Below are 13888 nucleotides of genomic sequence, written 5' to 3'. Positions count from 1 at the left end.
GTTCGTTCGTTCGTTCAGTCATTAGGTAAGTTTTTCATTCGTTCGTTCGTTCGTTCATTTATTAGGTAAGTTTTTCATTCGTTCGTTCGTTCGTTCAGCCATTAGGTAAGTTTTTCGTTCGTTCGTTCGTTCGTTCAGTCATTAGGTCAGTCTTTCATTCGTTCAATCGTTTGTTCAGTCATTACGTCAGTCTGTCATCCATTCATAAGATCGTTCAGTCATTAGGTCAGTTTTTCAGTCGTTCGTTCGTTCGTTCAGTCATTAGATCAGTCGTTCATTCGTTCGTTCGTTCGTTCAATCATTAGGTCAGTCTTTCATTCGTTCGTTCGGTCGTTCAATCATTAGGTCAGTCTTTCATTCGTTCGTTCGTTCGTTCAGTCATTAGGTCAGTCTTTCATTCGTTCGTTCGTTCGTTCAGTCATTAGGTCAGTCTTTCATTCGTTCAATCGTTTGTTCAGTCATTACGTCAGTCTGTCATTCATAAGTTCGTTCAGTCAATAGGTCAGTTTTTCAGTCGTTCGTTCGTTCGTTCAGTCATTAGATCAGTCTTTCATTCGTTCGTTCGTTCGTTCAGTCATTATGTCAGTCGATTATTCAAATTTTCCACCTGACAGCTAATTACACATTTATATTCACCCACCGACTCATTTTCCCACGCAACTACCTGCTGGGCTTAATTTAGGAGAGCTCATTCACCTGTGCAGCATTAATAGCGTTAAAATACATGCTTACCTGAATTTCCCTTCGGTTTTATTTATTTATTTATTTATATATTTTTACTTTAAGCCGTTACTAAATTCCTTGCTCTTGGTAGTTATTTATTGAATGATTTTAAATATTTTACTTTCACTACAATTTATTCTCTGCATTTACTGCTTTCATTTAATTTGATTTTTGAAAAGAACGTTTTATATTAATTAAAATGTTTTAGATTACAAATAGTCACAAACACGTCCATTGATAATAAGGAGAGAGAGAGAGAGAGAGAGAGAGAGAGAGAGAGAATGATTGTGTGGCCGCTGCTCGATTGGGAAGTAGTTATTAAGGAATGTTACGCGTCCTTGCCTCTCCTCCTCCTCCTCCTCTTTCTCTTTCTCCTGGTCGTACTCCTCTTCCTCTTCCCTTTACCTCTTCCTCCCTTCCTAACATAAGCTCACCCTTCGTTGTGCCTTCCCTTCCACCCCCTCTTCAATTTTTCGTCTACTTCTTTTCGTAGCAAACATTGAACCTTCCTTTGGTCTTCTTTTTTCTCCTCTTATCGTCCTCTCTCCTCTTCCTCCTCCTCCTCCTTTTACTCTTCAATTTTTCTTATGCATTTTTTTTTTCATAGCAGACGTTGAACCTTCCTTTTTTTTTTTTTTCCTTCCTCCTCCTCCTCCTCCTCCTCCTTCTCCTCTTAGTCTTCAATTTTTCATCTGCATTTTTTCATAGGACACGTTGAACTCTCTTCGGTCTTCTCTCTCCTCCTCCTCCTTCTTCTCCTCCTCCTCCTCCTCCTCCATTCTGCTCCGCCTCATCATCCTTTTCACATATTCTTCTGCTTACATTTCATAGCATACGTTCACCCTCTCTTTGGTCTTCTTTTCTCCTTCCTTTATTCTCCTCCATTTCTTCTCTTTTATCTTCTCTTCTATTTTCTCTCTTCATCTCCACTTCTATCGTCTCTCCTCTTTTCTTCTCCACTTCTCTCCTCCTCGTCCTGGTCCATTCTTCATCGGCCTTCCTCGAATTACTGCCCCCTGCCATGCCTTTCGTGTTTCCTAGTAATCGTTCTCTCCCTGCTTCCTCTCTTTTTATGTCCCCTCTCTCCCTCGTCCTTGCCTTGCCTTGTATCCTGTTGTCCTTGTACTTGTTATCCTTTGCGCACCCATTGTTCTAGACTCCTGTACCCTACCGCCGTATATCCTTTGCCATCCCTTATTAAGCTCATGTATTCTAGTATATGTCCTACCAACCTATATCCTACGTCCGTGTTACTGGCTCTCCCTTCCTTGGCCATTCCCTTAAGATCAGTTGTAGTATCCTGTATCCTATATCCTTTGCCCTCCGCTGCCATTCCCTTAAGCTCATGTATTCCAGTATATGTCCTACCAACCTATATCCTACGTCCGTGTTACTGGCTCTCCCTTCCTTGGCCTTTCCCTTAAGATCAGTTGTTGTGGTATCCTGTTTCCTACTACCCTATATCCTACGCTTATGTTTCTAGGTCTCTTCCCTTCCTAGGCCATTCAGTTGTTTTAGTATCCTGTATCCTGCGACCCTATATCCTACTTCCTTGTTACTTTCTCTCCTTTCCTAACCATTCCTTTAAGCTCAGTTCTAGTATCCTGTATCCTGCAACCCTACACCCTACCCTTAAGATCGATTGTTTTTGTATCCTGTATCCTACAACCCTATACTATATTCTACGTCCGTGTTACTTGCTCTCCTTTCCTAACCATTCCTTTAAGCTCAGCTCTTGTAACCTGTATCCTACGACCCTATATCCTACGTCCTTGTTACTCTCTCCTTCCTTGGCCATTCCCTTACGATGAGTTGTAATATCCAGGATCCTACCATCCTTTATCCTACTTCTATGTCATTAGGTCTTTTCCCAGGAGTTCCAGCTACGATATTTATTAGCCAGCTCCCGTATCCTGCTAGCTTGCCATGAGTCACTGTTGCGGATCAGTTACTGCATTCCAACTCCTGTTACTACTAATATTCTTTCTACTGTTCCTATTCCTGATATTCCTAGTTACCATTCCTTACTGCTCCTGACATTCCTTCTTCCTACCATTCCTATTCGTAATATTCCCAGTTTCCATTCCTTACCGTTCCTGATATTCCTTCTTCCTACCATTCCTATTCCTGATATTCCCAGTTTCCATTCCTTACCGTTCCTGATATTTCTTCTTTCTGCCATTCCTATTCCTGATATTCCCAGTTTCCATTCCCTACCGTTCCTGATATTCCTTCTTTCTGCCACTTGTGTTCGTGATATTCCCAGTTCTCGTTCCTTATTCCTGTTCCTATTACTTTTCCTCGTGTCCACCATTCCCAATATAGACGTTCCTAGTTCCTAATCCTTACTGCTCATAATATTTCTCCTCTCCTGCCATTCCTATTCACGATATTCCTAACTCACATTCCTAACTGTTCCTCTTAATATTCCTCCTTCCTACTTATCCTATTCGTTATACTCCCAACACATATTTCTTCCTATTCCTGCTCCTCCTTTTCCTTCTTACCATCAACTTACGTCATATTCTTGATCCCATTCCCGTCACGTCCCGTCCCCAGTACCTCTGAACACCTGGCTTCCTCGGACGCCAGATGTGTGGGAGGGACCGAGATTTAGTGTGTGACAGGCTGTGATGGGATGATTACCACCGTGTGAGAGGAGGAGGAGGAGGAGCGTAAAGGGAGACGGAAATAAATGGGAGGAAAAACAAAACAAAATCATACACACAGGAGGAAGAGGAGGAGGAGGAAAGGGAGATGGAAATAAATGGAAAAGTAAGAAAATGAAACACACCCACACCCACACACACCTACCAAACACTAATTACTAACCGAGGTACTTGTGATCCAATTATTCCTACGTCAGAGAGAGAGAGAGAGAGAGAGAGATTTAGGCTTCTTTAGTGATAAATATCTCTATAAACCAACGCCTACTAATGATTTCTCTCTCTCTCTCTCTCTCTCTCTCTCTCTCTCTCTCTCTCTCTCTCACCTGGTTTAGTCTCGCTGTGTCTGGTTGTTTCACTGGACAGAATATTAATGTCAGTAGTAGTAGTAGCAGTAGTAGTAGTAGCATTAGTAGTAGTAGTAGTAGTGGTGGTGGTGGTGGTGGTGAATCAGAAAGCAATATTTGTCGCTGGTTTTCTTCACCCTCTTTGCTTTCACCTGTATACAGTTGATTAAACGCGTAACAGGTGTGTCGGTCTCCGTGGCATGACGGGGAGAAAGTCATGCCGTGAATAACTTAAATAAAAAAAGATGCTGTGAAGAGAGGGGAGGGAAGGGTACAGAGGAGATGAAGAGGAGGAAGAGAAAGGGTTTTGATGTGTGACAGAATGGAAGGGAAGGGAGATGGCATGGGAAGGGAAGGAAAAGCAGGGTGTGTGAAGTTTTCAAGGAAGGGGGAAGGGAGGGAACCTTTTCTTGGAAGGAAGGGAAAGGGGAAGGGATGCAGAGTGATAATGGAAGGGAGGTTGAAGGGAAGGGTATGTGACAATTTAAAAGAAAGAACTAAGAATGAAGGATTGAGTTAAGGGAAGGAAGTGAAGGGGTGATGTTTAAAGGGAAAGAAAGGAAGGGAAGAAATTTATATAGGATCGTGGTAAGGGAAGGGTAAGTGACAATTTAAGAGAAGGACTGGGAAGGGAGGATTGAGTTGAGGAAAGGAAGAGAATGAGTGATGGTTTAAAGGGATGGAAAGGAAGGGGGAATAAATGTTTAAAGGAAGGGGGAAGAGGAAATGGGAGGTGACAGGTACAGTTTCGGGGAAGGGGGGAGGCTGACTTAATTGGAGAGGTGGAAGGGGGAATAGGGAGATGTAAAGGGGGAGAGGGTAGAAAAGAGAAAGAGAAAAGGGGGGGAAGTAGACGTGTTGTAATGTGAGGAGAGGATATGTGAGGGGGGGGGGGCGAGAGGGGAGGGGAAGAAAGCAAGGGGTAAAGACGGGGGAGGGGGGGTTAGTCATACAGGGAAAGGAGTGTAATGCATTTGAAACTGGTGCGTGTGATGGGCATGTTAAGTGTGTGTGTGTGTGTGTGTGTGTGTGTGTGTGTGCGTGTGTGTGTGTGTGTGAGGCTGCCAGGTAATGGTATTTAGCCTGAGGGTCACGGTCACGCGTCTCTCTCTCTCTCACACACACACACACACACACACACACACACACACACACACACACACACACACATATTTAGGCAAGGTGTGTTAAGTAAAAGAAGGGAGAGTGGAAAGCTGGTGTGTGTGTGTGTGTGTGTGTGTGTGTGTGTGTGTGTGTGTGTGTGTTGGCGTCGTGCCAGGCCGCCACCATTGTGAGGAGCATGTGTAAAGGTGCACCAAAGAAAAACAACAACAACACTAACACCGCCGCCACTGACATCACCAACACCAATAACAAACACCGCCCCCACCACAACCACCATCACTTAACTTCACCAACAGCAAACATCACCATTACCACTAACATCAACACCAACAGCAAACATCACCATTACCACCAACAACACCAACAGCAAACATCACCATTACCACTAACATCAACACCAACAGCAAACATCACCATTACCACTAACATCAACACCAACAGCAAACATCACCATTACCACTAACATCAACACCAACAGCAAACATCACCATTACCACTAACATCAACACCAACAGCAAACATCACCTCCACCACTAACATCAATACCAACAGCAAACATCACCACCACCACCACTAACACCAACAACAAATCTCACCACTAACATCACCAAACATCCACCCACCCCCCAACACACACACACACACACACACACACACACACACACACACACAACCAGAAAACAACAACAACGACGCAAACACCAGTCTCCTTGCACTCCCCCAACACACAAACAAACAAACACACTTTTCTAATATTACTACTTTTCTTCCTCTCATGAGTATTTAAGTGCCTTGTTTTGACGGCCGAAAGCTTGTGCATACTGGATTATGTCGGGGTTTCCTTTTATCCTCCAGTATCGCCGTTTTGTTCCGTAGTTCGAAGACTCGTGAATATTGCCAAATTTTATCGTTTCTTTCTTCCGATATTGTACTTATTTTCTTTTTGTATACTTATTGTTGCTCTCTAATTTTATCGTTTCTTCCGATATTGTATTTACTTATTATATTTTTTCATACTTTTTTTATAACGTCTTTAATTTTATCGTTTCTTTCTTCTGCTATTGTATTTACTTATCTTTTTTTATACTTTATTATTGTTCATTTAAACTTCAACTGTAGCAACTCGGATTTAAATACCAAAGACTCGATACTATGCTTTATATAATTGTTTTGATCCTTTTATATGCTATTCAGTACTGTTTCTCTTATGCAGGTAGTACTATGCGTGCCTCTGTCATACCTAATAGTGTTTGGCTCTACCATGTACTACCTTCCCATTATAATGCTGTTTGTCCCCTCTCCCTCCTCTTTATCTCCCTCCTCCGCTGCTCATCCTCCTTTTCATCCTTCTTATCGTCCTCATTTTATTCTTCCCACCTTTTGTTCAAGTCTCCGCCTAACGTAATCTCTTTCTCCATCTCCCTTAAGTGTCCTCTTCCTCCTCCTCATCCATATCGTCGTCGTCGTCACCGTACTTAATACTGTTTCTCTTCCTCCAGATAGTGTCAAGTCCAGGGGAGTATCGCCTCAGTCATCAAGATGCCGAAAGCGGTGAGTACCCGAGCCTGTGTCCTTGTGTGGGGGTCTGAGTTGCATAGCGGAATGGGTAGGGCAGGGTGTAGGGAGGTGGTGAAGGTAGGAGGTAGAGGAATAAGAAAGGGATGGGGCGTGGTATAGGGAGCTGGTAAGGTGAGCATAGCGGAATGGATAGGGCAGGTAGAGAGAGGTGGTGAGGTAAAGAAATAAGAAAGGAAAGGGATGTGTTGTAGGGAGTTGGTTTAAAGGGAGAAGGTGAACATAGCGGAATGGGCAGGAAGGGGAGAGGAACGTGGTGAAGGTAGGAGAGCAAGGAATAAGAAAGGAGAGGGGTGTGGTATAGGGAGTTGCTTAAAGGGAGAAGGTCAGGTTAAGGAATAAGATAAAGGTACGTGAAGGCCAGAAATGGAATGGTTAAAAAGAAGATAAATGAAGATAGTGTTAAAGAATAAGGAAAGGGTAGAGGAAGGCTATAGGGAGTTGATGGAAGATATGAAATGAAGGAAGAAGTAAATGTTAAGGAAAAGGAAGAGGAGGATATAGGGAAGTGGTTTAAGGTAGGAAGAGGTTAAAGGTAGAGAGGAAGGCATATCGTTGGGGTTTAAAGGGGGAACAAAAGGGAGTGCTGAAGGTAAGCATAATGGTTTAATTAATAACAAGTAAAAGGTGTAAAATATGTTTATCCTGCTAGTCCTGACATACCGTTGAGTTACTTGGCGCCTCACAAAAGATCATACAACGGATAAGAAATAAGAAGTGGATTTGGGCAGATCATAAACGTAGAAGAGATAACAGATAGACAACCAAAGCAACAGCGTGGCAACCAAGAAACTGTAGAGGTAAGAGCAGACAGCGAACCAGGTGGAGAGAGAGAGAGAGAGAGAGAGAGAGAGAGAGAGAGAGAGAGAGAGAGAGAGAGAGAGAGAGAGAGAGAGAGAGAGAGAGAGAGAATATATTAGAACCTTTACTGAAGCGGATTAGAGTACACGAATGTCAGTCTTGAGGTAAACGGAAAACGGTGGAAAAAAGTCCGTCCTTCTGGCCTATTATTAGTTTACCGAAGGACAAGAAGGCTGAGTAGGACGTGGATGAGAGGGAGGAATGAGGGAGAAGGATGGAGAGAGAGAAGCGGAAAACAGTGGAAAAAAGCATCTGTTCTCTTGGTTTATTCTTAGTTCACCGAAGGATACGAAGGCTGACTATGACGTTGGTGTCGAATAAAAAAGGGAGAAGGATAGAGGCGTGGGGTTCGATTCCTCTTCCCCGCGCATTTCAGGACTCTCTTTGGTGGCCACTTCTTTGATAGGATCCCCGGTAAAGTTCCCCGCCAGGTTCCCCCTCTGGCTCCCCTCGGCCCACCTGGTACTAATCTTGAGACTGGACCGCTAACCTGACATCCTGGGAACGAGACGGGACGAGATGGTGCTGAATGGGACGTGTGTGTGTGTGTGTGTGTGTGTGTGTGTGTGTGTGTGTGTGTGTGTGTGTGTGTGTCTGTCTGTGTCTGTGTCTGTCTCTCTCTCTCTCTCTCTCGGGCCCAGGTGATGTAACGAGTTTTTTTTTTTCCAGACTTGTTTTTATGTAGTGAAGATCCTGTAGTGTGTGTGTGTGTGTGTGTGAGAGAGAGCGAGAGAGAGCGCGAGAGAGAGAGAGAGAGAGAGAGAGAGAGAGAGAGAGAGAGAGAGAGAGAGAGAGAGAGAGAGAATTGCATAACAAATCGAAAAAAACATATAATACCAATAAAAAATAATAATAATAAGGTAACGATGCCAAAGAATGGTAAATAAAAGCTATAAAAATACGTACACAATCACCGCAAAACGACAAACACATCAACAACTCAAAATATCGTAAACAAACACAAAACTTAACCTCGGCCCAATACTAAACACACACATCTCTACACTCTTCCACAGGGGTATTGATCAGCGGGTTTTTATTTTGTCACTCTTTTTTTGCCCTTGACCTGCTTCCTTTACTGTAAAAAAGAAAACAAAAAAGCATCGGGAAACCTAGCCCCAGCACCCGCCTCCGTATCATTGGCACACACACTCGTCCCAAAAGGAGTTGTTTACCCTTCCCTTATGTGCGCTGCAAAGGGTGCCAGGTGACTAGGCAGGTGTAACTTTCACTGATAACGTCACGCCGGGCTGCGATACCCTTGAGAGAGAGAGAGAGAGAGAGAGAGAGAGAGAGAGAGAGAGAGAGAGAGAGAGAGAGAGAGAGAGAGAGAGAGAGAGAGAGAGAGAGAGAGAAAATAAAAGAAAAGGGATTGAAAAGAAAAAAATGAAGAAAGATAAATGAACAGGAATTAGTAAGAAGACGGAAAGGCAATGTGGGAGGGAGATAAAATTGAATGAAAGAGAAAGAAGATAAATGATTAGTGATAAGTGACAAAAGGTTAAGTGTGGGAAAAATAACATTGAAGGAGGAAGAGAGATAAGATGAAAAGAAGAAGGGAGAAAGATAAGGGAAGAGGAAGGAGGGAGATAAAGGAATGAGAAGGAAGTAGATAAGATATTGAAGGTATGAAGGAGCAAAAGAATGTGTGAGGTAGGAGAGGAGTGATGTAAGGTAGAGGGAAGTGAGAGGAGGAAGAGGAAAAAAAATAAAAATAAACGGAAGAAGCTCGAAGTGAAGCAGAGGAGAAACAAACAAGAAAGATGAGCAACACACACACACACACACACACACACACACACACACACACACACACACACACACACACACACACACATGGGTTGAGTTCGGGTGAAGTGGATATTTTTTTAGTTAAGTTGTGTGTGAGAGAGAGAGAGAGAGAGAGAGAGAGAGAGAGAGAGAGAGAGAGAGAGAGAGAGAGAGAGAGAGAGAGAGAGCAGGTCTAGTTAGGCAATAAAAAGTGAAAGTTATGAACGATGTACTAATACTTTTTTCTCTAAAACTAGTATCACTACTACTTTACAACTGTCACTACTACTACTACTACTACTACTACTACTACAGCTATTGCATTTACTACCACGGAAAATATAGACAATAAACAATGAAAATATGAATAGGAAATTCGAAAATATAGAAAGAATGAAAACTCAAACTTCCTCCAGTAGTCGTCGTCGTCGTCGTCGTCGTAGTAGTAGTAGTAGTAGTAGTTGTGTTAGTAGTAGTAGTAGCAGCAGTAGTAGTAATAATAATAATAATAATAATAATAATAATAATAATAATAATAATAATAATAATAATAATACTCTGAGTCACAATTTTTCTGCCTTTCACCACCACGACTCAAGGACATGCCAGGAGCAGGAGGAGGAGGAGGGCAATAAACACCATGACTAGTTTGTTTATCGTAGACACAAAACAGGACTTGCTGACACACACACACACACACACACACACACACACACACACACACACACACACAGGATGGGTGACGGTACAGCACATATGGGAGACAGCCGTGTGTGTGTGTGTGTGTGTGTGTGTGTGTGTGTGTGTGTTTAGTGCAAATGTCCCATCATGTCCTGACCTCTTAAAAGTGACTCACAGCTCCGCCCATCGTACACACACACACACACACACACACACACACACACACACACACACACACACACACACACACACGCACACACAAGCTTGAGTGAACATCCCCCCCCTCCCCCCTCTATCTCTCCATCTCTATCTCAGCCTGGAGTTATGATGGTGGTGCAGGCAGACATTTCCTAGTAATGGTGAGGGCGGGTAGGTGGTGGTGGTGGCAATTATTTCCTATTATTTCCGTTGATGAGGTTGCGTTGATGTGGGTGATTTAGGGAATGCAGGTAAATTGAATGTTTGTGGTTTTGTGTTCCATTATTGCTTGGCGGTGGCGGTGGTGATAAGGGTGGTGGGTGGGGTTGGGATTTGGGGTTTTGGTGGTGTTAGCGTTGGTGATAGGGGTGGTGGGTGGGGTGTGGATGGGGTTGGTGATAGGGATGGTGGGTGGGTTTGGTGGTGGTGGTGGCGTTGGTGATAGTGGTAGTGGGTGCGGTGTTGGTTGGGTTGGGATTTGGGGTTTTGGTGGTGGTGGCGGCAGTCATAGAAGCAATAAGCACGAGAGTTTGGCAATTTAGTGGTGGTGACGGACGCTTGTGTGTAATGATATCGGTAATTAATTAACGAAGTGAGATAACCGTTACTGAAATTGTGACTGTATTAATTAAATGTGTGTGAAAGCGAGGGAGACATAAGGAAATTGAAGAAAGCGTCTGAAAATGTGTAATGAAAGGAGGAAAAGGAGAAAGAAAGGGAGAGAAAACAGACTGGGAAAAGAACAAGTAGACAGACAAACAGAACAAAAGACGGACAGAAACAAAGCAGAAGACGAACAGAAACAGAAAAAGAGACAGGCAGAAACAGCAAAAGACATATATACAGAAAAAAAAAAAACGCATAAGACAGACAAGCAGAAAAAGGCAGACAAACAGAGTAAAAGAGACAGAAACAGACCAAAAGACAGACAGAAACAGACCAAAAGACAGACAGAAGCAGACCAAAAGACAGACCCGCAGAAATAAAAGGCATACAGACAAGCAGGAAAATCATTGAACTATAAATAAGTGAATACGCAAAAGAGTCTCCTTGAAACTGTCGCAGCATCAGGAGGAAAAGGAAGAAAAGAAAAAAAATAATGGTAATTGTAATTCCGCCAGAAGGTTCTTGCAGCATGAGAAGGAGACCGGGAACGGAAGAGTAAGTCAGAATATGAATAAGTGAATAATGGTGAGGGTAGGATTTACGCAACACGGAGATTTGGGGGGAAGGGGGAAGGGGAGGAGAAAACGAAGAAGCGAAAAAAAAATATATGTGGACGAAAATCAATTAAAGGAAAATTAAGAAAAAATAGAAATGAATCAAAGGGAATAAAGAAACAAGAATAAAAAGATATACAAACCAAAATCATTAAAAGTAAAATGAGGGAAAAGTGGAAATGAATTAAAAGGAAGAAATAAACGGAAGAACAAAAATATGTAAACCAAAATCATGAAAGGAAAACAGAGAAAGAATGGAATTAATTAAATGGGAAAAAAAACTGAAAAAAAATATGCGAACCAAAATCATTGAAAGGAAAATAAAAGAAAATAAATGAATAAAAAAAAAAAAAAACGGAATTCGTATAAGACAAAAGAGAAGAAAATGATAATGATAACGATAACAGTAATGAGGACAAGTATTAATATTATGCTGTCTGAAGGTGATGCATGCGGACAAAAACGAGAGAGAGAGAGAGAGAGAGAGAGAGAGAGAGAGAGAGAGAGATCCGCTTGTGACATCGATTTTATTCACTCTTCGGGGTCACTTATTCACTTCCTCGCCTCCTGCTTTTCCCTCCCCCCCTCCCCCCCAAGGCCACACAATACCCACTTTCCCTCCCCGTGAAGGACTGAGTTTCTTTCGCCTTATTCCTCCCTCACGTCCATGCTAATGCTCACTTCCTTACCTTTTTCCTGGTATGCCAAGAGAAGTTTCACCTTTTTTGTCTCCCCTTTTCAAGTCATAAGGTTTACTCAGTGTTTTTTATGTGTGTATGTGTGTTGTGCGTGAAGCTGTAAACATCTTTTTTTTTTTCTCTCTCTCTCTCTCTCTCTCTCTCTCTCTCTCTCTCTCTCTCTCTCTCTCTCTCTCTCTCTCTCGTTTTTAATTTATTTTTATGTACGTATATATGTCTTGTACACAGTAGGTAAACGTTCAAATCCAAATCCATGAACAAGACCGTGAACACATAATCCTCAATACTAAATAAGTCGACGTAATGTTCTAAACTTCGGACGTTATACAATTTTCCGTAATATAACTTACCTCATACACACTTATCGATCACTGTTTTCATATCTCCTTAATGTCTTTTCAGTAATGCAACAGAACAACAGTCTCATCTGAAACATACTTACGATACACAGTTGTTTTCATATCTACTTCCATGTCTTTTGAGCAGTGGAATATAGCAATGATCCCTTAATCACACTTATCGATCCATGTTTTCATATCTTAATGTCTTTTCAATAATGCAAAAGAACAACAATCTCCTCTGAAACATACGATACACAGTTGTTTTCATATCTACTTACATGTCTTGATACACAGTTGTTTTCATATCTACTTACATGTCTTTTGAGCAACGGGATATAGCTATGACCCCTTAAACACACACACACATCGATCGCTGTTTTCATATTTCTTCAATAATGCATCAGAACAACAATCTCCTCTGAAACATACGATACACAGTTGTTTTCATATCTACTTACATGTCTTTTGAGCAACGGGATATAGCTATGACCCCTTAAACACACACACACATCGATCGCTGTTTTCATATCTCTTCAATAATGCATCAGAACAACAATCTCCTCTGAAACATACTTACGATACACAGTTCTTTCCATATCTACTTACATGTCTTTTGAACAATTGAATATAGCAATGACCCCTTAAACACACACATCGATCGCTGTTTTCATGCAGCCCACACAGGGTCGTTAATAATATATAAGCTGCATAATGTGGTGGTACTCTTCGGATATGATGAGTGCAACCTCGTAACGCGTACAGTGACCTCGACTTCTCGTATATAATTAGGTGTTGTTTCCATGTGTGATAATTATGCAACGTGATGATAATACGAAATACTCGGAACATTCGCCGTTTCTCGTTGTGTATTAGTGAAAGGTCAAGAAGTAACACCAAAGAAAAGCGTCAGAAAATTGTTAATGCAAATACTTAAGTAGTAGTAGTAGTAGTAGTAGTAGCAGTAGTAGTAGTAGTAGTAGTAGTAGTAGTAGCTAGTTGTGTTCGGATTAATTCGGCGTATTCATGTATTCATAAATTCCACACCTAATGAACTGAATAAATGAATGTTAATTGGACACACGATGAGATAGCAGTAAGTTGATCTAACCGCGATGAGTGTTAAATACCGTGTGTGTGTGTGTGTGTGTGTGTGTGTGTGTATTTACCTACCTAGTTGTATTTACCTAGTTGTGACATACAGGAAAAGAGCTACGTTCGCGCTGTCCCGTCTCCATATACGCTCTTATCCAACTTTGCGTGTGTGTGTGTGTGTGTGTGTGTGTGTGTGTGTGTGTGTGTGTGTGTGTGTGTGTGTTTTCCCTACCTGTATTGTATTTCACCATTATGCTGATGTTAGAGGTGGAGGGGGAAGTGGAGAAAAAACACGATTTAAGTTGTTTAGAGTTGTAAGGAAAGAAAAAATAAGTGGAAGGAAGGAAGGAGGGGAGGGGAAGCAGTGGGAGTAGAAGATTGGAGTAAAAGAAAAGGAGATGAGAGTGAAGGAAAAGAAGATAGAAGGGTCAAGGAGGAAGGGAAACAGGGAAGCGATGAAGAAAGGGAGTGGGTAAAAAGAGGGGAAACAATGAATAGGGGATTGAGTTAAGAAAAAGAGGAGTGAGATGAGAGTAAAGGAAGGGAAGGTAGAAACGTAGAATGATTAGGAATGAGTAAAGAAAGAGGAGG

At 42.1% G+C, this 13888-nt stretch overlaps 1 protein-coding gene across 5 annotated transcripts in view; it reads left to right on the top strand.

Moving 5' to 3' along the window:
- The window catches only part of LOC127006665 (moesin/ezrin/radixin homolog 1-like), an 81203-nt gene that overhangs the window by 41466 nt on the left and 25849 nt on the right, over positions 1-13888 (top strand). For 4 of the 5 annotated variants that reach the window (XM_050876833.1, XM_050876835.1, XM_050876834.1 and 1 more), the window contains one exon: positions 6361-6412. In XM_050876833.1, the coding sequence (XP_050732790.1) occupies positions 6401-6412 (12 nt within the window). In that variant the 5' untranslated portion in view covers positions 6361-6400. Of the gene's footprint in view, positions 1-6360; positions 6413-13888 lie in introns of those variants that run through there. The other variant, XM_050876838.1, reaches the window with a different exon arrangement.

The sequence above is a fragment of the Eriocheir sinensis genome, chromosome 33, assembly GCF_024679095.1.
Source record: "Eriocheir sinensis breed Jianghai 21 chromosome 33, ASM2467909v1, whole genome shotgun sequence".
Taxonomy (NCBI): Eukaryota; Metazoa; Arthropoda; class Malacostraca; order Decapoda; family Varunidae; genus Eriocheir; species Eriocheir sinensis.
Note: the sequence above shows the minus strand (reverse complement) of the source record. Positions and strands in the feature narration are given on the sequence as shown.